Source organism: Phaeodactylum tricornutum, chromosome 15, assembly GCF_000150955.2.
Source record: "Phaeodactylum tricornutum CCAP 1055/1 chromosome 15, whole genome shotgun sequence".
NCBI classification, from domain to species: domain Eukaryota; phylum Bacillariophyta; class Bacillariophyceae; order Surirellales; family Neidiaceae; genus Phaeodactylum; species Phaeodactylum tricornutum.
Window position 1 is genome coordinate 606,359 of NC_011683.1, and position 18,965 is coordinate 625,323.

Genomic DNA, 18,965 nt, shown 5'->3' on the forward strand with positions numbered 1-18,965 from the left:
CTTATGGAAGCCTCCATTATGGGACACACCAAAATAGTGCAGTTTTTGTTGGAGAACGGAGCAGAAGTTGACGCGACAGCCGGATCGGAAGTCTCAGCCTTGTGGTTGGCGGCCAGTGAAGGCAAAACGGATGTGATGAAGATTTTGCTGCAAAAACATGCCGATGCGTCCAACAGTCGGTCAGACGGTATTACGGCTCTCATGACGGCCAGTGTCGGAGGGCACGTGGATGCTGTCAAGTTTCTCTTGGAAAACGGTGCCGACGCTACCGCCACGGACAAGGACGGTTTGACGGCGCTGCTCAACGCCGCCGAGAAAGGCAGTGTGGAAGTATTGAAACTGCTAGCCACACACGTCAACGACCCCAAGTACTTGGACATCATGTCCAATACCGGATTTAACGCCTTAATTATCGCTGCTGCTCACGGACACGCCGACGCGATCGAGTACTTGATTGAGGCTGGTGCGGACGTTGCCGCCGTGCACGAAAATGGCGTCACGCCGTTGATGTATGCGGCCGCATCCGACCACGTCAAGGCCATGCAGGTGTTGATCGAGAAGGGTAACGCGGACTTGAATTTCCGTCACAGCAACGGCGGAACCGCCTTGCTGGAAGCCGCTACCGGCGGCGCCGTCGACGCTATGCGCTATCTGATCGAGAAGGGTGCCGCCTACGACTTTTTGGACGACGATGGTGTGTCACCTCTCATGGCGGTCGCTTCGCAGGGATCTCTGGAAGGTCAAAAGGTAGTGATGGATGCTTTAACCAAGAAGCTTTCGGCCGAGGAGATCAAGACTCATATTGATGTCTTGTCCTACTCGGGGGGTTCCGCTATCATGTTTGCGGCCTCCGGAGGCCACACGGAATGCGTGCAGCACTTGATGGAACTCGGGGCAGATATCAACGCAATTGCCAAGGCTGAGCCGGATTATCTAGTCAAACTGAAAAAGATGATCGAAGAAGGTACAGCCCAGGAAGATGAGCCTCACGTAGATGGCGTGACGGCATTGCACGTTGCGGCGCAAGGAGGTCACTTGGCCACTGTCGAAGCCCTCGTGGAGGCGGGGGCCAATATCGGCATTCAGGATGAAGAGAACCGTACTTCTTTACTTATGGCTATCAAAGGAAACCACGGAGAAGTAGCCAGCGCCCTTGTGAGAGGCGGCGCGGACCCAAACACTCCTTACGTAGATGATGAAGGCACATCCCACAATTTGCTGTTCGACGCCATCATGGTCGAAAACGAAGATTTTGCCAAGTTATTGATTGAGAAAGGCGCCGACCTTAGCCATGTGGACGAGAAAAAAGTTTCGACACTGCTGCAGGCGAGTCACAGAGGATTTGCGGATGTCGTCAAGCTTCTCTTGGAGAAGAATAGTGACAAAAGCTACATTGACTCCGCCAGCGAGGAAGGTATCACGCCTCTGATTGCTGCTTCTTCCGAAGGCCATCCCGCGATTGTTAAACTTTTAATTGCTGCTAACGCCGACATTAACGCCAAAGATCAAGATCAGACTTCCGCGGTCATGGCAGCTGCAGCAAGAGGGCACCTTGACGTAGTCCAGGAGCTGATCACGGCCAAGGCCAATCTAAACGAGCAAAACAAAGACGGCCACACTGCTCTCATGTTTGCTTACAACGGGAAAAATCAGGTGGAAACCCTTTGGGAGAGATATGCACAGTTTGTGAAGGACTCTGCGGAGGAGGAATCTGCCGACGATGCTGGCACCGGGACGATTATTCGGGAGGCCTTAGGCAATCATACAGCGTTGGTTGACTTGCTGCTAAAGAGCGGAGCCGACGAGCTGTTGAAAGACAAGGAAGGGCACGTCGCAAAAGACTTTGACTTCCACCCGGATGCGGACTCTGAAGTGATCGAGAAGGAAGCAAAGGCCGAACAAGTTCGCGACGAAAGTAAGAACGAACTGTAAAATTGAAAACATCAAACGATAGTTTTTTATGAAACACGATGGAACTAGTGATGGCGAGCTTTTCCACTACAGCTGCATGGTATGGATAATACAAACCAATTTAGATCCTGTTGGTCAATGCATAGATTACCGCGTACACTAGTAGAGAACTCTGGAGCTAGAGAGAGACTTTCGAAAAGTAGCGCAAAAAGGTTAGGGATCGATCGGCACCAAAATGTCGAAAACGGTCGTTCCACGATAGCGCACAACAACCTCGTCGACCGGCACAACAAAGTGTTCACAACTCGAAGTGCTTTGCCTGATCCAAATGTACTATTCGATACATAACTGAAAGTTTGCTATATCTCGATGGCGAGTGAAAGTCTCCCTTTGGACTGGTCCATGGCGATCGACGCCAGCAGTGGTCGTAAGTACTATTTTTCACAGACGGGGGAAACACGTTGGGACCCGCCAGCATCCGACACTGTAGGCCGCACAAGCGATCCTCATCGCACCCCAATCGAGGGCCAATGGAAACAACACAGTCAGCACCAGAAGCACCGCCATCAAATCGACCAATCCGAAACGCAGTTACCGCAGCACCACTTCATTCAGGAAACCGGACCCGCTGTGAAAACCACTCCGCTGGATGGTTCGGAACCGCTGGTATTGAGGGCTCGATCGATTGTGGATCAACCTGAATCCGCTGATAACCGTATTGCTTACGAACAAGAAATGGTTTCGGTCGGGGAGTTGGCCGATATGGTGGCGATCCAAAGATCTCGACAACCCTCGGCCGATCCGTACCAGCCTATTAGGCCGTACGGTTTGCTCGTGGAGGACGAGAGACCTCCGATTGAAGCGGCCCGCCTCGAAACGCGAATGCATGCGTTGCAAGAGCAGCTACGTAAGATCTGTTGAAAAGCGCTATTTTTGCTTTGGGCACGACTTCAATGAGAGCAGCTCGAATGTACAGAGGGCGATCAGGCGGTTTTCTCTGTGTCGGTTTACACCGGGAAGCTATCCTTCAATTCTGCATAGACAAGGATCTGAACCTCCAAGTGAATATTATTTCCTATTGATGGCCGACGATTCTTAAGGTTGTAGCAAATCGAAATGAAGTATAGCCAAAATTAGGTACGGTAGATGGCAGACTCAGGCCGTCCAGTAAAACATATTCTCTCCAATAATAAGGAAACAGCAATACGTACGCTCCATCAACAAGTATTTTCTACTTCTTCATCACCTACAGTATACAGAGGACAACTTTTATGGAAGCCAATTGACCGTGATTCGTCGCTGGGTAGACGATAAACCACAAGGCACACTAACTGTAGGTCAGGTCAGGTCAGTCCGTAGGCTTTTGGATCGGGGATGATCACGTACGTGCGACAACGGGACCGGCTTCTCGTTGACAATGTCGCCGAGACATAGGACGTGCCGCGGCACGACTCCCAGTCTTTCGTTACTTTTCCAAATACCTGGTACGAAAACACGGTGTTGCGCGACACGACTGTTTGAGAGCACAGTCCAGTACCGTATGAGACATGTTGGAACCAACCATTTATATTCCAGTATCCGTCGTTACTTTTTACCTACAGAGAAGTCATGGAGGAGCCGAAGAGAAAAATACCTATACACCGGTTCCCCGAGTTCTACCAGTAAGGGGGGCACAGCCCACAAATGACCTGGGCGTGTGCACCAACAAAATAGCCTGCTCCTCCACGCACAGGACCGCCATAAAACAACACCGGCTCTCTGTGCCGACTGTTACATCCCTATTCACTGTCAGGCAACACCGCTCTTCCCCATGGCGCCGGCACATACTGGAACCTTCCAGCCCATGGTACACCGGAGTGGTACACTCCGGGAACGTCTACATTCCTACACTAAACGAACTCTGGGAGCAGGTGGGAGCATAAACGAAGCGGTACGTTAGATGATACTTTTCGTTTCGACCGCAACCCTCTTACCGCAAATGACTGTGGACGAGTCGTCACGAAGGAGTTTGCTTTAGAATTGCTTGGATTGTAGCGTACGAATTTCCGGTCAAAAAGTCTCCGTGCGTCTGCCCTTTCTAGTTTTTGTGGACTCGCTCTTACACGTGTGTTGATTTTCTGCTTGCTCGACAGGTATCCTTACCTGCCGGCGAATCTTGCGCAGCGTGGGTCGCTGTGCACGCCATTGACTTTTATAACGACGTAAGCACCATTTGGGCCGTCATGTCGACGGACCCATACCTCAAGAGCTTTCGTCCGGGCGAAGGTTTTCCTTCCGGAGTCGAATACCGGTGGGCGGACGGCGGAGCCGAAGCGGTTTCCGTGTCCGCACCGATATACATAGACAAGGTCTTGAGCTGGATTGCGGATCAAATGAACAACGCCACCAAGTTTCCCGATGACGATGACGAAGAGAAAGCGCTAACGGTTTTCCAAACACCACAGTTTGCCTCACTGTGCGGACAAATCTTCCGCCGACTTTTCCGGGTCTACGGAATTATCTACTCTTCCTTCTTTGGTACACTGGAAGCACTGGAAATGGCACCGCATCTGAATTCTTGTTTCAAACACTTCATGTTCTTCTGTACCGAATTTGGACTCTTGCCGGAACGCGAGATCGAGCCCTTGGAGGTGCTTGTAAAGCCCATCCGCAAGCAATACTACTCCGCCAAACAAGGAATAACTGCTTGACGGATTACTGTAACAATTGTGGCACTGTCACGTCAACAACCACGGATAAATTGCATTTTCCTTAACCAATTTAAACAATTGCGTACAAGGCATACAAAGTAGTAGAGAGGTACACAAGCTTCCGGTTCCATAGGCCCGTAGTCACACGATCGATGGACAATCCGGTGGTTTCCAAGTAGGAGCTGCGCGCCGAAGAAATTCGTTGGTTGCGTACGGCCTTTTTACTCCAGCGTCGCGTCCGCGGCGTAGTCCCATCCTTCCCCGGTTGCCGGAAACAGGCCATCGAATTTACGCGCCTTTCGCGGTTCCGCCATAAAGTCGGCCACGGTATCACGCCATTCCAGGTAGTGCGCCGTTTCCTTGTGCGCGGCGGGCGCTTCGGGTGTCCGGTAGACCTCCACCAAACAAAAGGCGTTGGGGTCCTCCCGATCCTGGAGAACGTCAAAGCGGGCCACTCCGGGCTCCTGTGCACTCTGACGAGCGTTCCGTAGGGAGGCTTCCCGGAAGGCGTCGGCTGTGCCGGGTTTGGTTTGACAAAACACGTGCACTGACGAGTTGCCCGTACCGAACGTGATCAACACAAAAGAAAATGTCAGTTTATCGGCAAGCAAGATGACACAGAAAACCAGTGACCATCAAGGAGGACACCAAACGTGTTTCCTAGCTTCCCCCACTTTTCCATAACGTACCACATAGATACTTCACGTTGGTCGCCATGGTTCGGTACTGTAGAAAGTAAGCGATCCAGAGAATTTCTCGTTAGGATTGTGCCAGTCTCTATTGATTTGATCCACCAGCGAGCCAGCGAATGTACTGGCTCGCCATACGCTGTTGCGCAAACCAACACGGAAAGTGAATGGCACGGTCGTTGCTCGTTGGTTTTGGTATGCAAGTCTGCAGGGTGAACTCGAGTAAGCCTTTCCCACATTTATGCCACCGGTTGGTCAACTTACCAGCGGAAGATTGTTTCCAGAAAATGCGAGAGAGGAAGTGAAGCGATTTACAAACGAGGATTGATTGGAAACCAGTCCAACCATACGGTTCATTTCACAGTCAGTGCCGGGAATTGTGTCTGACAAAAGTGCCCAGATCTTGGTATCGTTTTGGGAGAGGCGTTCACTGTCAGTAGGAGTCCAGATCAGAAATTGAGGGTTTTGTGCGACGAATCCCATCGTCCGTTCCGAAAAGGTTGGTAGGTAGGTAGATACCGGTAGTTGCGTTCGTTTGGGTACCGCGAGACAAGTCCAACCGCCGCTTTTCATAGTTCCTCCGTCCCAATGTACCCTACCCCTTTATCAATTGGAACACGCGGCGCGCCTTTTGCCATTTCCCCGCGCTCCGCACCAAGGCCCGCGCCCATCGTCAAAGTAGTGGAATTCTACGGGATTTCGTAGGATTGCCGCCTCGCACGCCCACCTTTCTTCGCGCCTCCCGTCCCCGGCCAAGCGACGTCTCTCCCATCCCACAACCGCTCCAGGCCCTCTCGCTATCCCGGGTAATTGTCATTCTCCCGATCGACTTTTTGGCACCCACGACGACGACGACGGTAGAAGGATAGCGGTAGTCTTATTGATTTGTACCTCTTTTGGTCTTTTTTTGTCTCTACATCTCTACTACCAATTAATCTAGCCATGTTTGAAGCACGCTTGGTCGAAGGCAAAATCTTCAAACAGATCATCGAGTCCATTAAGGATCTCGTCACCGACGCCAACATTGAATGTACGGAAGAAGAAATTGCCATTCAATGTATGGACTCGGCGCACGTGTCGCTCGTCGACGTGACGCTATCCGCAGCAGCCTTTGATCACTACCGCTGTGATCGCAATCTCTCGCTCGGATTCAATTCGTAAGTCTGGGGTCCGCCAGCGAGCACGCTTCGTGGGGTCGTCTCGGTATTTGTGCTCACACCTTTCCTCCCATTCTGCGATCCCGTCTCGCTCCCACACTTTTTCGACTCTCCATTACTACTCGGACAGTGCCAACATGAGCAAAATCTTCAAAATGATGAATCCGGACGATGTGGTCGTCATGAAGGCCGAAGACAACGGCGACGCGCTCACCATGATGTTCGAAAGCACCAAGACCGAGACGATTGCTGACTTCGAGCTCAAGCTCATGGAGATTGACAGCGAACAGCTCGCTATTCCCGAAACACCCTACAACTGCACCATACAAATGCCCAGTACGGAGTTCCAACGCATCGTCCGGGATTTGCAAGTACTCGGCGACACGTGCCAGATTTCCTGTACCAAGGAAGGCGTGCGCTTCTCCGTCACGGGAAACATTGGCACCGGCAACGTGCTCATTCGTTCCAACGCTGCCGCGGAAAAAGAAGACGACCGGGTCGTTATCGAAATGCAGGAACCGGTCGAACTCACCTTTGCCCTGCGCTACCTCAACTTTTTTACCAAGGCGACTCCGTTGAGTGGACACGTCATTATCTCCATGGCACCGGACATCCCCGTCATGATCGAGTATCCCATTAGTGAAACCGGACACATCAAGTTCTTTTTGGCACCCAAGATTGAAGAAGACGCCGATTAAACGGTCGATTTTTGCGCGGGACCGCGACGTCATGCGGTCGGGGGTACAATCGTCACCGGATACCATTTTATTTATACGAATGGTACAAGAACGGAAAGGGTAGGATACACCAAATGTTTGCGTTTGTCGAGGTAATTTACCTAGTAGAAGAACACCTTTACGAGCCAATGACCACTTCGGACTATCGCTCGAATCCTACTGCCGTGCGTCATATCGACCATCCAACGATTTCATCCGGATATCATTGTCAGTAGACCTTCGTAGCAACGAGAACGGACATTCACCGTTTGGACCGCGGACTGTACTGTGTGTACTTTGTTATTTACGCAGCGCTAGCCAGCACAAAGGTACAAGATGCATGCAGGATGAAAAGATAGAAAGTCGTCTCCATTTGATTACTACCTATAGGTCTAGAATAGCAGAATCAACCATCCCAGAAATGTGTAAAAGAAAAAAACGGGATACAGTGCCAGAAACCTTCGATCTCGTCTGACGTAGAGACTGATAAACACGGAGCTCGATCGGGTTGCCCACACAAATCCCACCGCGACGAGAATGAAATCGATCCACATCCAAGTATTGATAATTAGTTTCATACAACCAATCGCAATCGCGGCCAAAGTCAAGGGAAAGACACAGTAACCGAGTACGCAAAGGGACTGAAAGAAGGAAATGGTGCCTCCCAGTAGCTGAGCGTTTACGGTGACAACAGTCCCACCCACCCAAACAGCGCAAAAGACAGCCGCAAAAACCAGGGCGGCTTGGTCTGTAGGAGCTCGAAACGACAAAATGACGGCCAGCGATAAGCACAACACGAGTGGCCCCCAGAGATCCCAATCCTTGAGTTGTTGAATGACTTTGCGATCATTCTCCGACAATTCTTCGCAAGCTTCCGTTGGCTGTGCGTCGTCCAGTGACTGTGATACAGCAGCATAGGCAATGGATGTTGCCGAACGATCTAGCGGCATCATGACGACCTTGAGCTTAACTCCCACGGCGCGGACATCCCGCATAATCGTCTCCATGACCGTTTCGTCCAGCGTGGAATATGGCCGGAATAGTTCCTTTTCATGGTCTTCTACCGTCGTTACGGATTGTTGTGGAGCCGCGTTGGCCCAGGCAGGGCCATTGTTCGATTCCATGCTGATTGAGATGCGAAAAGGAACGCTAAAAACCTGGAAACACTAAGACGACGAGAGTCTACCGCCATGGTCCAACCGCGCTGGAGTGTGGGGCGATTCGAGACCGAGGTTCTCCAGCGACCCGGCAACTACCGTATCCTACCGCTACGTATAGAAATATGGAATGTAATAGGTAGTAAAGTAGAAGCGATATTGCAAATTCATATTCAGAATGTGTCTTTCAGACCTATCACAGGACATTGGACAGGATTTCGTCATCCTCTCACAAACACTCTAGGAATCGCCAAACCCTGGACACTTTTTAGACGGCAGTGAGAGCGGAAAGCAACCGGAGCCAAAAACAAACAACCATCCACTTTACCCTCGGGATACACGAGCGAAAAGCAAAAGTAGTTCTTTCGACAAACCCCATTGTGGCCTATCAACACAGAGCGTGGCCACAACGATATAGCTTTGCCAAAGAATGAGCATTGGCGGTCCTATCTTTTCGTTGACTTGGTTCGGACGAATATGCCCTTGTTTGGAAAAGGAAGAAGACAAGACCGGCCGACAAGCCGTCATCCACGTCAACGATGTTGGCCAGAGAATTTCCTGGAACACGAAAGGCAGTGAACAGCAACCGAAAAGCTTTTCGCTAGGGAACCTCTTCGGTGGCGGGGGTTCCGGTGGGGCCAACTCTGGAGAAAAGGGAATGGTTGCTGCCAAATTGCTAATACGAGACAATGACGAAGGTTCGCCGGAAATTTATGTGGATCCATTGCCACCCCCTTCTGGACAAAGCGTGGGGTACAAACTGAACATCGCGCTCCGAAGGATCGATCGAGTATCGACGGACCCCAGTACCGGCCAAATCTCCCTCCTCGCAAAGGCACCACCGGATAAGAAGCAGTCACCAAAAACGCTACTCAATTTTGTTTTATTACAAGTCTCCGGAGATATGCCTATCAAAGACGATGAGCGTAATTTGTTTGTGCATAACATGTCGGTACTCGTGGAATGGGAACGACAGCGACGAACCGCCGCCAATATTGACGACGACGATGACGAAGAGGACCAGCCGAACTTTCTACAGGCCAGGGCTCAAAAGGCTACACATTTCGCTAAAAGAGAGATTGAACTTCAGCAGGCCAAACGGTCACGAGAAGAGCGCAAAGCCAAATTTGTCGCGGAAAGCGGGGGTCTGAAATACACCGCATTGGCCATGGCGAGTCGTATAGACGGCTGATTTTGATCAACTCTTGGGTTTGAATGAGCAATTTGGCCTGTGCTGAAGTTTTTGGGAGTTGCTTGCGATACTTATGCTTTCCCAGGGACCAGCATAGCAGTCTTCATTGTTTTTCAGAATAGCCCGAGTAGTGTAGATATCATACATGCATTTCCGTCGTGGAGCCGTGGACTGTTCTCGCGGGACAGCGCAGCGTAGGTAGTCCATCCCTATCATGATTTGACAGATCCCCAATCGGAGAAAAAGTCCGTGGTCATTTATAGGCCAAACCAGACATTCCGAATTCCCTCCGGGTACTGCTCTGGGTATATTCGGGCAGAGAATTTTTTCACGGAACCTGGAAGACGTGACAAACGATGCGATGCGATGCCTCGACAGTTTCCGATTACCGAACACGATTGGACCGAAACGACAGTGACTACTTTTTACACTTGATCGAAAGTATTGATCCACCATGACTGAAAAAGATGACATGAAAAAGTACGATGCCGAACCCGATATAGTTGCGACGGCTGTACCGGCGGGGCAGGGGGGACAAGGGAATGAGCCACCGATTCCTGCCGGACATTCCAGATTCTACTGTAGCAAATGCCACACGGTATGTACGATTCATGCCTTGTACCGTCTATGAGCCGTTTCCGTCACGGAGAGGCGGGTTTTTTCATGGTGACTAAGACTGACTCGTTTGTCGTTCACTTGCGTTGTTTGCCGCAGCCGTACGATCTTCCGAACAAAGCGACATCCTGGCGCTGTGCCAACTGCATGGAATTCAATTCGATCACACAGGGCGAATGCGAATGGTGCACGGTTTTGTAAATCAAGACTCTTGTTGAGACGATGTTTTTTTTATTCGAGGAGCTAAAGTGCAAGGCACCGTTGGCGGAAACGAAATTCGGTGGATGCTGTCCGTTAATTTACAAACAGGTGCGGGATAACGCGTGAGGTACCCACTACTTCGTTTTACAATCAATCGACACAGCTGGAAGCTCATAGAATACGTAATGTATTGCATGATTCTTTATTTCAAGCATGATCTTGCTCACGTTTGTAGAAGACGGGGAACTCGTCGCCTCGAAAATCGAGAGTCTTTTTGTGAGCGTATGTAGACCTACTTTGCATCCACCTTCGTGCCGGCGGTAGTAGCGTGATATCTTATATTAAAAGGTAGTGGCTACTTTTGTGTTCATGTTGGGACTATATTTTCGGGCTATTGCAGTACGGAGGCCTTGAAGAGTCAATCTAGGTGGTTTCTTTCACTCTACGATGACGGATCTATGCATACATACTTTGCTTGCAACCCCAAACAGTTCTTTGCCGATTGCAGCCCTCAAGCCACTCACGCAAACTTCATTCACTGCATTTACAACAGTACAAAGGTGTATCACTAATTAAGCTTTCTTCTCGATAAAATCGGCGTTGACTTTTCGTCCCAAATGCCATGCGGAACTTCCAAACAGAGCAATGTTGACACTGCAAAGCGTATAATTGATCGGGGTTACCAGCAGGGCGTATCGCGAAAAGAAAAATCCCGTCAAAGTCAGGGCTGTGTATTGCGGAAGACTAATCTTATCCGTCGGGCGGTGCAGATCCATAAAGGAAGCCCCAGAAATCATCCATTTCGACATGGGCGCCCAAAAGTGCACGGTGAAAGGACCGGCATCCGCCGCCGCTACCTTGGAAACGACGCCCATATTCATGTTGGAAAGAGCGGAACGGATAGTAGGTCCAGCCACAATACAGCCTCCCATGATGGCGCCACCGATTGCTGCTTTCTGGCCGAGTTCCTTGACTTGTTCTTCTTGACCGTTTTCAATCTTGTACTGCAAGGCCCGGCGGAGCTGATTCAGCTGCGCGCCTACATTGGTTACGTGACACGCGCACAAAAGCAGATTTTGCGGCTTGACGACCCATGCCCATCGTGCAAAAAGTGAACTGTAAACAATCAATACGGGGGTCATGGTGAGACTGATCACCTCCGGACCTTGAATGGTGGCGTCGTAAATAGCGGCTCCAGACATGCCCCAACCAGCGAGTGCTCCGAGACCACCCCAGACTTCTGCCGAGTTCCACCAGCCCTTCGACTCTTCTTTCGGCACTGTTTGGGTTTCTTTCCGAATGGTTTCTTTGACGGCGTGTTTGGATTCTTTGGCTGCCCCGCCACCTCCTTCACTGAACCAGCGGCGCGCCGCTACTCTTGACCTAGTCAAGGCAACAGTGGCTACACGAACCGACGAAAACATGGTGGGATATGGAGACAAAGCTGCCGCGGTTTCGAATAAACTTTTGCTAAACGTAAATATTGGTTAGGATATCGACAATACCCGATGTCTCCGATGTTCGGTTTTGACAGTGAGAAGCGCTGGTGGATGGTTTCGTTTCCAAAAAAAGATCTTAATCTCACCACATACGGGTCCAGCGTCCAGATGGAACACTGACTGTGAGCCGCAATTGGACGTCACGGCGCGGCTTTGCTCGACCGAGAGTCGGTCAAGAAACTAGCTCTCACTTATTTTACAGTGAGACAGTGCTGTGTCTACGACATAGGATTCGCCAATCGAAAGTCTATGTAGAATAGACACGAAAGGCCACATACTACCTATCAAAACTTCCACGGCAAAACAAAGAAATTTGACTCCGTTTCGGACGCTCGACATCCAACCATGAGAAATGCTGCCACGCCGAGGACCCTGATGGATCAGATAGAAAACCCTTTCGACTTTATCAACGAACAAGGCGCAAGATCTTGTCAATTTTCTCTATAGTGCAACAACTCATTCCTCGAACACTTGGTATATAGAAATGAAGCGAGGTCGGAGATGTGAGGAACGTTCTTCGATGACTTTTGGAAATGCATCGGCGAATGCCTGCTTGCTTTGGATCTGGATGCTGTCATCGCTTTCCGATTCGTATACTTGCAGCGCTTTCCGCGGCACGACTAGGTCACATGCATATAAAACGATGATTCCTAAGGTCAACTTTGTGCAGCTAAAAAGAAGTGCTTTACGTCTACGGCAGAACGACTACGTTTCGAATGATGACGAGCTGTCCAATCTCCTCCGATCCTACGGCTACGATCGACGATTATTGGAAATCCGTCCCGGGGATCTGCCACTTCTAGCGGAAGTGTTCGTGGACGGAACCTCCGTTTTGGGACAAATCGTACAGTTTCTGTCTTCGTCCGTCGAGCCCAAAGTCGTCGTGTTTCTAGGAACCAAGCTGGAACAAATGGTGGTTGATTTGGGTCAAGTTACAACTATTTGGGATAAACCGGTGGACCATGATGCGGATGCGAATTTGCCGCCGTTACCAGATTGGGACGAAGTTGTATCTCAAGCACAAATTTTCAGCAAAGACAACGCGGAAGGAGCTTTCGATCGTCTCTACCGTACGCGTGTAGGCCGAGCACGATCATCGACCAACGGTCTGAGTAAACGAGATGTCACTAGATTGGTACAGCTTTATCCTGATGCAGAGCAAGCAAGAGTTGTTGATGTGCTCTTGCGAAAACTGATCAAAGCGGGCAGTGGTCTGTCGCGACTTGTAGATTCCTCAGTTGCGAAGGCCTATCTATTCCGTGGGATGCCCGAAAAGGCCGGCATCCAACAACGCGCTGTGGCGTCGTATCTTCTCGCGCACGATGCCGCAGCCGGTGGTCGTTTTAAACGATGGCCGTGTGGCTACGTAACTTCAGCATTCGATCAAGGATCTTTGCTGTCCATCTCAGTACTCAACGGTGGCTGGCTAGTAGTAGACCAGAGTGTTCGAGCAGGGACAGAAGCACGAAAATTCGTTCAACGTGCGGCCGATAACGATGGCACAGTTTCTTCTGTAAGAGCGGGAAAGTCTTCAACAGCGGCGGACGAACGTATCCTGCAGCGACTCGAATGTCTAGCCATGGGAGAACTGTTTTCGAAAGAAACCAGCGACGAACGCGATTTGGAACTCGATGTCCGTGAAGTATTGAACGGAATGAACCAGTCTTTGTCACCGCAGGGTGCGAAAAAAGCCCTCATTCAAGTTGGCTGGTGGTCGGGCATGGAATCATTTGATCGAATTGAACCCTGGCCGAAGGAAGTCTTGGACGCGTCAGCTTGGTATTCTAAGTGGGCAAGGAAGAATCTGGGGTCGGGTGAAAAGAGGGTTGACTTGACACACTTACCCGCCATTGCAATCGATGCCAAAAAAACATCGTTTTGCGATGATGCTATAGGCGTCCGTCCCCGAGCAAGTACGGGACGTGCGGTTGATCTTGCAGTTTCGAAATGGGAAGTCTTGATTCACATTACAGACATGTCCGACATTTATGCTGCAACCTCGCTTGATAGTATCCCAGATCCTGAAGACCATTTATTAAAGCTTAGAGACGCCGCAAGGCGCCGAGGAACCAGTCGATACGATCTCCCTCTGGGGCCTCTGCATCTTCTACCTCCGGTAGTATTGCAAGCGCTCTCGCTTTCAAGCCGTAAAGAAAGTCATCGATGCGTTACTCTTTGGGCGTACATTGACGAGCGAACAGGCAGGCTTCGAGACGCGGGCATTGAACGCACAGTAATCTCTTCGCCCGTCCACTTGTCATACGAAGCAGCCACAGCTCTCATGACCGATTCAACGGATGCAAATTCGAAATCGTTTGCAAACAAAGCCCGTGCCATTCTCCTAGTGTCTGAAAGAAATCTGCAATTATGGAACAACCAGCATCGAGATGTAAATCAAGCTGCACAAAAACGAGAACAGAGGCTCGCTGCCCGTGCTTTGAACAATGACGTGTCTCATACGTTCGGCGCTAGTAACGGACACTTTCAACGGACTCGAGGCCATCGCTTAGTCGATTCTTCCTTACAATTGTATGCTTACGCTATCAACGATCTCCTCCGCAAAGCTAAAGCGCCAATTCCTATTGCCGCAGGTGCGGATGCATCAAGGAGTGCTCGAGTGGCTACAGCTCCACTGCGACGATACATTGACGGGGAGAGTCAGAGGCAAGCGCTTGCCGTGTTGTGCGGATACGGAACACCGATGACGATTGGCGAGTGCCGCGAAGCAGGGATCGCGGCAAACGGAGCACGGAATGCTATCTCGAATTTTCGTGCTGTCAGGAAGAAATAAAATAAAAGAAGCACGGAGCAGATCTGGCTTGTTTTCACATGTTTTGTACACTCGATACATATTATGAGCATCCAAACGCTGAAAAACTAGATCAAATGCCAGAGTGCTATCTCGGTAACCGGCCGCACGCGTCTGACACTAACGCCACTCCCGGGACGGCACATGAAGAAGCAAAGCGAGGCTTCCATACCGGTTTGTAGACAAGGTCATTGATTGTAGGTATTGCAGCGGAAGAACGCGAACCAGAGCCGATGCTTTCGGAGAAAATATCATTAAGATCACTAAGCAAAGCTACCACTTCGGACTGAAGAAGATCCCCCTCCGCAAAGCAAACAGCGCCCGAACAAGATCGCAGGAAAGCAATGCCTTCGGTTGCAGCATCATAAGACGTCGCACGACGCAAATTGCTGACGATAGGACTTCGTCTCTGTTGCGAAAGATTCGGTACACGACTTGCAGTCGAAACTGCCATCGCTGTTAGAGACGGCGGCAGCATCTCCGGGCCAGTCAGAAGAGTGAAGTGGTGTTTTACCAAACGACGACAAATCCTCCGCGCGTAGGACGAAATATTTTGACTGATACCTAGAAATGTCAAGCGGAGACCGAACTTGTTAAAACTGATATCGTATGCCAGGCTCCCCGGCGCTCCGAGCTCGGCCAAATCCGTAATCGCCAACTCTAAAGAAAGTTTCCAAAGTTCGGCGAAGGCCGCCTGTCGTACATTTGCTCTCGCTGGACGAGGTGACAGTAACTGGAGAGTGAAAGCGCATCGACAGGTTGTTTCAGGCGGACAGCGAGGAAGCGGAAGGCCAACCTGTCCGGGTTCGGCACCCAAAATTTTCCAATTCCCATCCTTCGACAACGATACGTCTTGATCCGTTTCAAAAGTCAGACGCTCGTTGGTGTTGGAAAAGCCTTCTGGTTCTATTACATTCCTTGGCGGTCGAAGCGCTATGGGAATCAGTGGGTTGAAAACTGGTCGAACAAGTTCCTCATCAAAGACCAGCTTTGATAGAATCAAAGTCTCTACCCCAGCCCTTCTACGTAGCATGTCGTCGAAGAAAAAAAGACCACCTGTGACAGGTTCAGATAGCCACTTGGACGAAGGTGTTGAAGGCTTTCCATCGAGGGGTAATCGCATTCCCTCTTGTTTTAAAGCGTTATTTCCAGCGCTTGCGATAATCAGTGCGTTGGAAGGATCGCTCATTGTTGCAAGAGCTATGGATATGGTTCTCTGGAGCAAAGCGGTAGCGCCCCGTTCGTCGATAGCTATGAAGCGGTACCACTTTCCGGAGCCAACATTGTTGGGACCACCAACGCCAAATATCTGCGCATCTATCGCTAATTCTATGGCATCGGGTGGTCTCGGTGCCAGTGTGTAGCCAAAAAGTTTGGCCACATTCACATACTGGCTTATGAGCTCTCGAGGCAGCTTAAACGTTTGTCCTTTCTTGATTAAATCAATGCAATCATATACGGCGGCGACAACACTCGATCGATTTAAGTAGCCTTCCGTCGTGAGTAGCACTTCGATCTTGATAATTTGGAATCTTGAGACTTCGAGTGGTATTGTGATCCGAGGTACGCCTGTGTTACCGCTTGGGACCCAGCCTCGACGTAGGAGATACTGATATAGAGAACCTGGCCCTCTGCGACTAATTATTTGTGATAAAATGAATCCTATTTGCGTGGCAGTCACAAAAGGTTTGCTTGCTGATCCAATGTCAGCATAATCGAGACCAAGGGTCCACTCAAATGATATCTTCTCGGTCTGGGACTCGCCTTTGCAATAGAGGACCATATGCTTTAGCCTATTGCCTAACAGGAAACCCCCAGGATAGATGTTTTTCCTTGACGTTGTGACGTCAGTTACTCTCCAACGAGAAAGTATGCTACTAAACGGTGCAATCCATCTTCCAGTTGTAAAGAAATCCTGGGGGCTGACAACAACGAGGACGGCTTGCTCAGGACGATATCGACTCCTGAAAAACTCAATTAGTCTTTCACCAACATCAACCCCCAGCTCTTTTGGCGTCCGCTCTAGCGTATTCAAATTTCCCGCTGAGAATCGTGAGTACGGATTCTCAGGATTGACGAAGTCTTTCGCGAGATAAAGAGCTTGGATATTTGGATCCTCAAAATCAAGTTCTGAATCCACGCGCCGAATCTCACGTCGAACAGTCTTTTCTGTTCGACAGACCTGGACCACATTCGATTCCAAAAACAATCCCGAGAACCGATCTAACGCTTCCGACAATGCCACGTCTGGACAAGAAAAATGAAAGCAGACGGTATCATATGCAGTAAATGCGTTGGACGCACCTTCCACGTCAGCCAGCCAATCCTCAAAGTCCTTGGATTTCCCAAAGCTTGACCTTGATTTGAAGCTCAAGATCATGTGCTCCATCAAGTGCGCCAGTCCAGGCAAATCTTGGGGATCGGCAAACTGTCCCGCCCCAGCAATGCTTAGAGCTGCTGATGAGCGAAATGCGCGTTTGTCGTTAACAAGCAATGCACGGAGGCCATTCGCTAGAGTCACTGTCTTATACTTACGGGCCGAGGAATACGGTATTCGCTCTACATCTTTTTCGTTTGCTTTGGGCAAATAAGGCGAATCGAACAAATTTGCAGCGAAAGCGTTGCGAGGGCTACCAAAGTCGAAGACCGACAAGGCCGTAGTCGCCGCTGGCCCCCAAGTGAGAAACTCTCGTCGATTGGTCCCACCGTGCCCCGAACTAAAATTTTCATCATAATCCGAAGAGAGAAAAAGTCGACTGCCTTTGGCACGGTTGCAACGCCGAAGAGATGCATTGGAAACATTATCCACAATTGAGGTCGACAATGCCGTGGCGACAGTGAGCGGGCTGGACAGTATGACGAAACAAACAAAAAAGCGAGCGTCCATTTCCAGTGTTGCTATACTCGGTCAGAGCCTATTTGCTCAGCGAACATCCTGTAGTTCTTGAGATCTGGAACTAACTAACTGTATATACAGAGTTTTGTTGTCCCTGAGGCATGGACTCACGTGGAATTGCACTAACTCGTAAAAATAAATTCTACAGAAAAACACGGACACGAGACCGGCGTTGGCCTTTCCCATCGGTCTCGGTACCAGGTACACTAACTCTAAAAAGTTTGAAGAAATATTTTTTCCGGCCCCGTCACGGCCGCATTCCCCTATCCGGACAAATCCGCGACTTATTTTTCTGTAAGTACTATTCTTTATGCGCGCAATACCTGTAAACAGTCAGTACCAAACCAAAATTCTTAGAAACAATTCTTTATACGTGTCTAAAATACGTTTCGTACACTTTACGCTTCTTTGCTAAAGTGTTTGCTTTTTAACCCTTTTATAATAGGAAAGAACCAGTGGTAAATGGTTCACTTTTTGTATTCCAAGCATTCTAGCAGTCACTACATCACCCTTTCGGTATTGCAATGGAGAATGTCCAGGTAATTTGCTAGCCAAGAAATTTCATCAAACGTAGTCAATAAATATTACAAGGATCCCTTGGAATTACAGTCACCAAAGGAAAAAGAAGCAGTGTTGTATTTTTTGCCGTGTTGGATCTCGCTGCTGGTCGCGTTGACGATGAGATTGTTTGACCTTTTTCATTGACGTCACCATAGGGTGAAGAAATAAGAGACGCTATTTCGGCCTCTACGACATGAAAAATCGCTATTTCGGGCGAAACTGAAAATTTCTAACTGTAAGTACTTTTGATTGAGTGCGAAACGGATTTTATTAGAAAATAATCCAATGCTTGGTGTATGCTCTGTATATGATATTGCGGAGGTATTGCGCTGGCATGGATGAGCTGCTTCCAACCCGTCAAGCTTCGATCAATCTATTTCACAGCAGTTGACTGTGAACACTTTACCATGCAACTCTCATCCATGTAAACATTGCGGAGCCTTTCCTCTTTTGGCAATGCTTCATTATCAAAGAATGCTTAGGTAATCGTGGCGTTTTATGATCAGTGACGGATCTGGGGCTATGTTGTTCCGACGACCCCTCCGGTAGCCCTGGCTTTGTACAAATCGTTGCACATTCCGTAATGCCGCCCGGAATTCAGTTTTCTCGTAAAATCCTGTTCTCAGATCAACTGGTATGTGTAGGATACCTTTTCTAGCCAGGATATTCAATATTTGCCGAGCAGTCACCCGTTTCCGCTTCTTCCGCTCCGTAATAACAAATTCACGGAGGGCAATGGTAACATTTTTCGTACGAGGGATTCGAGTCTCTTTTCGGTCCATATTTCCACCCCTCCCGCCACCTCCTGCACCACTTGGATAAATAGAGCCGTCTGTGAGGTATTGAGATACAATGTTGGTGTAGTTCTTGGG

General features: G+C 49.6%; 10 protein-coding genes across 10 annotated transcripts; 5 read left to right on the forward strand and 5 right to left on the reverse strand.

The window, feature by feature from the left end:
- Positions 1–882: 882 nt before the first annotated feature.
- PHATRDRAFT_14472 (predicted protein) lies at positions 883–1,200 on the forward strand (the record flags this gene model as incomplete). The annotated part of the gene is made up of 1 exon (XM_002182223.1): positions 883–1,200. A coding segment is annotated over one exon (318 nt), but the record flags the coding sequence as incomplete, so codon positions are not given.
- Positions 1,201–3,754: 2,554 nt separating this feature from the next.
- Positions 3,755–4,694, forward strand: Mob1 (predicted protein; the record flags this gene model as incomplete). The annotated part of the gene is made up of 2 exons (XM_002182224.1): positions 3,755–3,841; positions 4,044–4,694. 2 exons carry the CDS (start codon positions 3,755–3,757, stop codon positions 4,599–4,601), a joined length of 645 nt encoding a protein of 214 aa, XP_002182260.1. The 3' UTR covers positions 4,602–4,694.
- A 128-nt stretch (positions 4,695–4,822) lies between these two features.
- PHATRDRAFT_38325 (predicted protein) lies at positions 4,823–5,318 on the reverse strand (the record flags this gene model as incomplete). The annotated part of the gene is made up of 2 exons (XM_002182394.1): positions 4,823–5,148; positions 5,291–5,318. The coding sequence occupies 2 exons, from the start codon at positions 5,316–5,318 to the stop codon at positions 4,823–4,825; spliced, it is 354 nt and encodes a 117-aa protein (XP_002182430.1).
- An 877-nt stretch (positions 5,319–6,195) lies between these two features.
- Positions 6,196–7,218, forward strand: PCNA (proliferating cell nuclear antigen). Its single transcript, XM_002182225.1, has 2 exons — positions 6,196–6,447; positions 6,578–7,218. The coding sequence occupies exons 1-2, from the start codon at positions 6,233–6,235 to the stop codon at positions 7,143–7,145; spliced, it is 783 nt and encodes a 260-aa protein (XP_002182261.1). The 5' UTR covers positions 6,196–6,232; the 3' UTR covers positions 7,146–7,218.
- A 337-nt stretch (positions 7,219–7,555) lies between these two features.
- Positions 7,556–8,188, reverse strand: PHATRDRAFT_14502 (predicted protein; the record flags this gene model as incomplete). Its single annotated transcript, XM_002182395.1, has 2 exons — positions 7,556–8,001; positions 8,101–8,188. Coding segments are annotated over 2 exons (534 nt in total), but the record flags the coding sequence as incomplete, so codon positions are not given.
- Positions 8,189–8,658: 470 nt separating this feature from the next.
- PHATRDRAFT_47982 (predicted protein) lies at positions 8,659–9,512 on the forward strand (the record flags this gene model as incomplete). The annotated part of the gene is made up of 1 exon (XM_002182226.1): positions 8,659–9,512. The coding sequence occupies exon 1, from the start codon at positions 8,751–8,753 to the stop codon at positions 9,510–9,512; it is 762 nt and encodes a 253-aa protein (XP_002182262.1). The 5' UTR covers positions 8,659–8,750.
- A 1,388-nt stretch (positions 9,513–10,900) lies between these two features.
- PHATRDRAFT_14636 (predicted protein) lies at positions 10,901–11,203 on the reverse strand (the record flags this gene model as incomplete). The annotated part of the gene is made up of 1 exon (XM_002182396.1): positions 10,901–11,203. The coding sequence occupies one exon, from the start codon at positions 11,201–11,203 to the stop codon at positions 10,901–10,903; it is 303 nt and encodes a 100-aa protein (XP_002182432.1).
- A 90-nt stretch (positions 11,204–11,293) lies between these two features.
- On the reverse strand, positions 11,294–11,560 carry PHATRDRAFT_14467 (predicted protein; the record flags this gene model as incomplete). Its single annotated transcript, XM_002182397.1, has 1 exon — positions 11,294–11,560. A coding segment is annotated over one exon (267 nt), but the record flags the coding sequence as incomplete, so codon positions are not given.
- Positions 11,561–12,259: 699 nt separating this feature from the next.
- PHATRDRAFT_47984 (predicted protein) lies at positions 12,260–14,618 on the forward strand (the record flags this gene model as incomplete). The annotated part of the gene is made up of 1 exon (XM_002182227.1): positions 12,260–14,618. Exon 1 carries the CDS (start codon positions 12,312–12,314, stop codon positions 14,616–14,618), a length of 2,307 nt encoding a protein of 768 aa, XP_002182263.1. The 5' UTR covers positions 12,260–12,311.
- A 15-nt stretch (positions 14,619–14,633) lies between these two features.
- PHATRDRAFT_47985 (predicted protein) lies at positions 14,634–17,523 on the reverse strand (the record flags this gene model as incomplete). Its single annotated transcript, XM_002182398.1, has 1 exon — positions 14,634–17,523. One exon carries the CDS (start codon positions 17,521–17,523, stop codon positions 14,725–14,727), a length of 2,799 nt encoding a protein of 932 aa, XP_002182434.1. The 3' UTR covers positions 14,634–14,724.
- Positions 17,524–18,965: the final 1,442 nt, after the last annotated feature.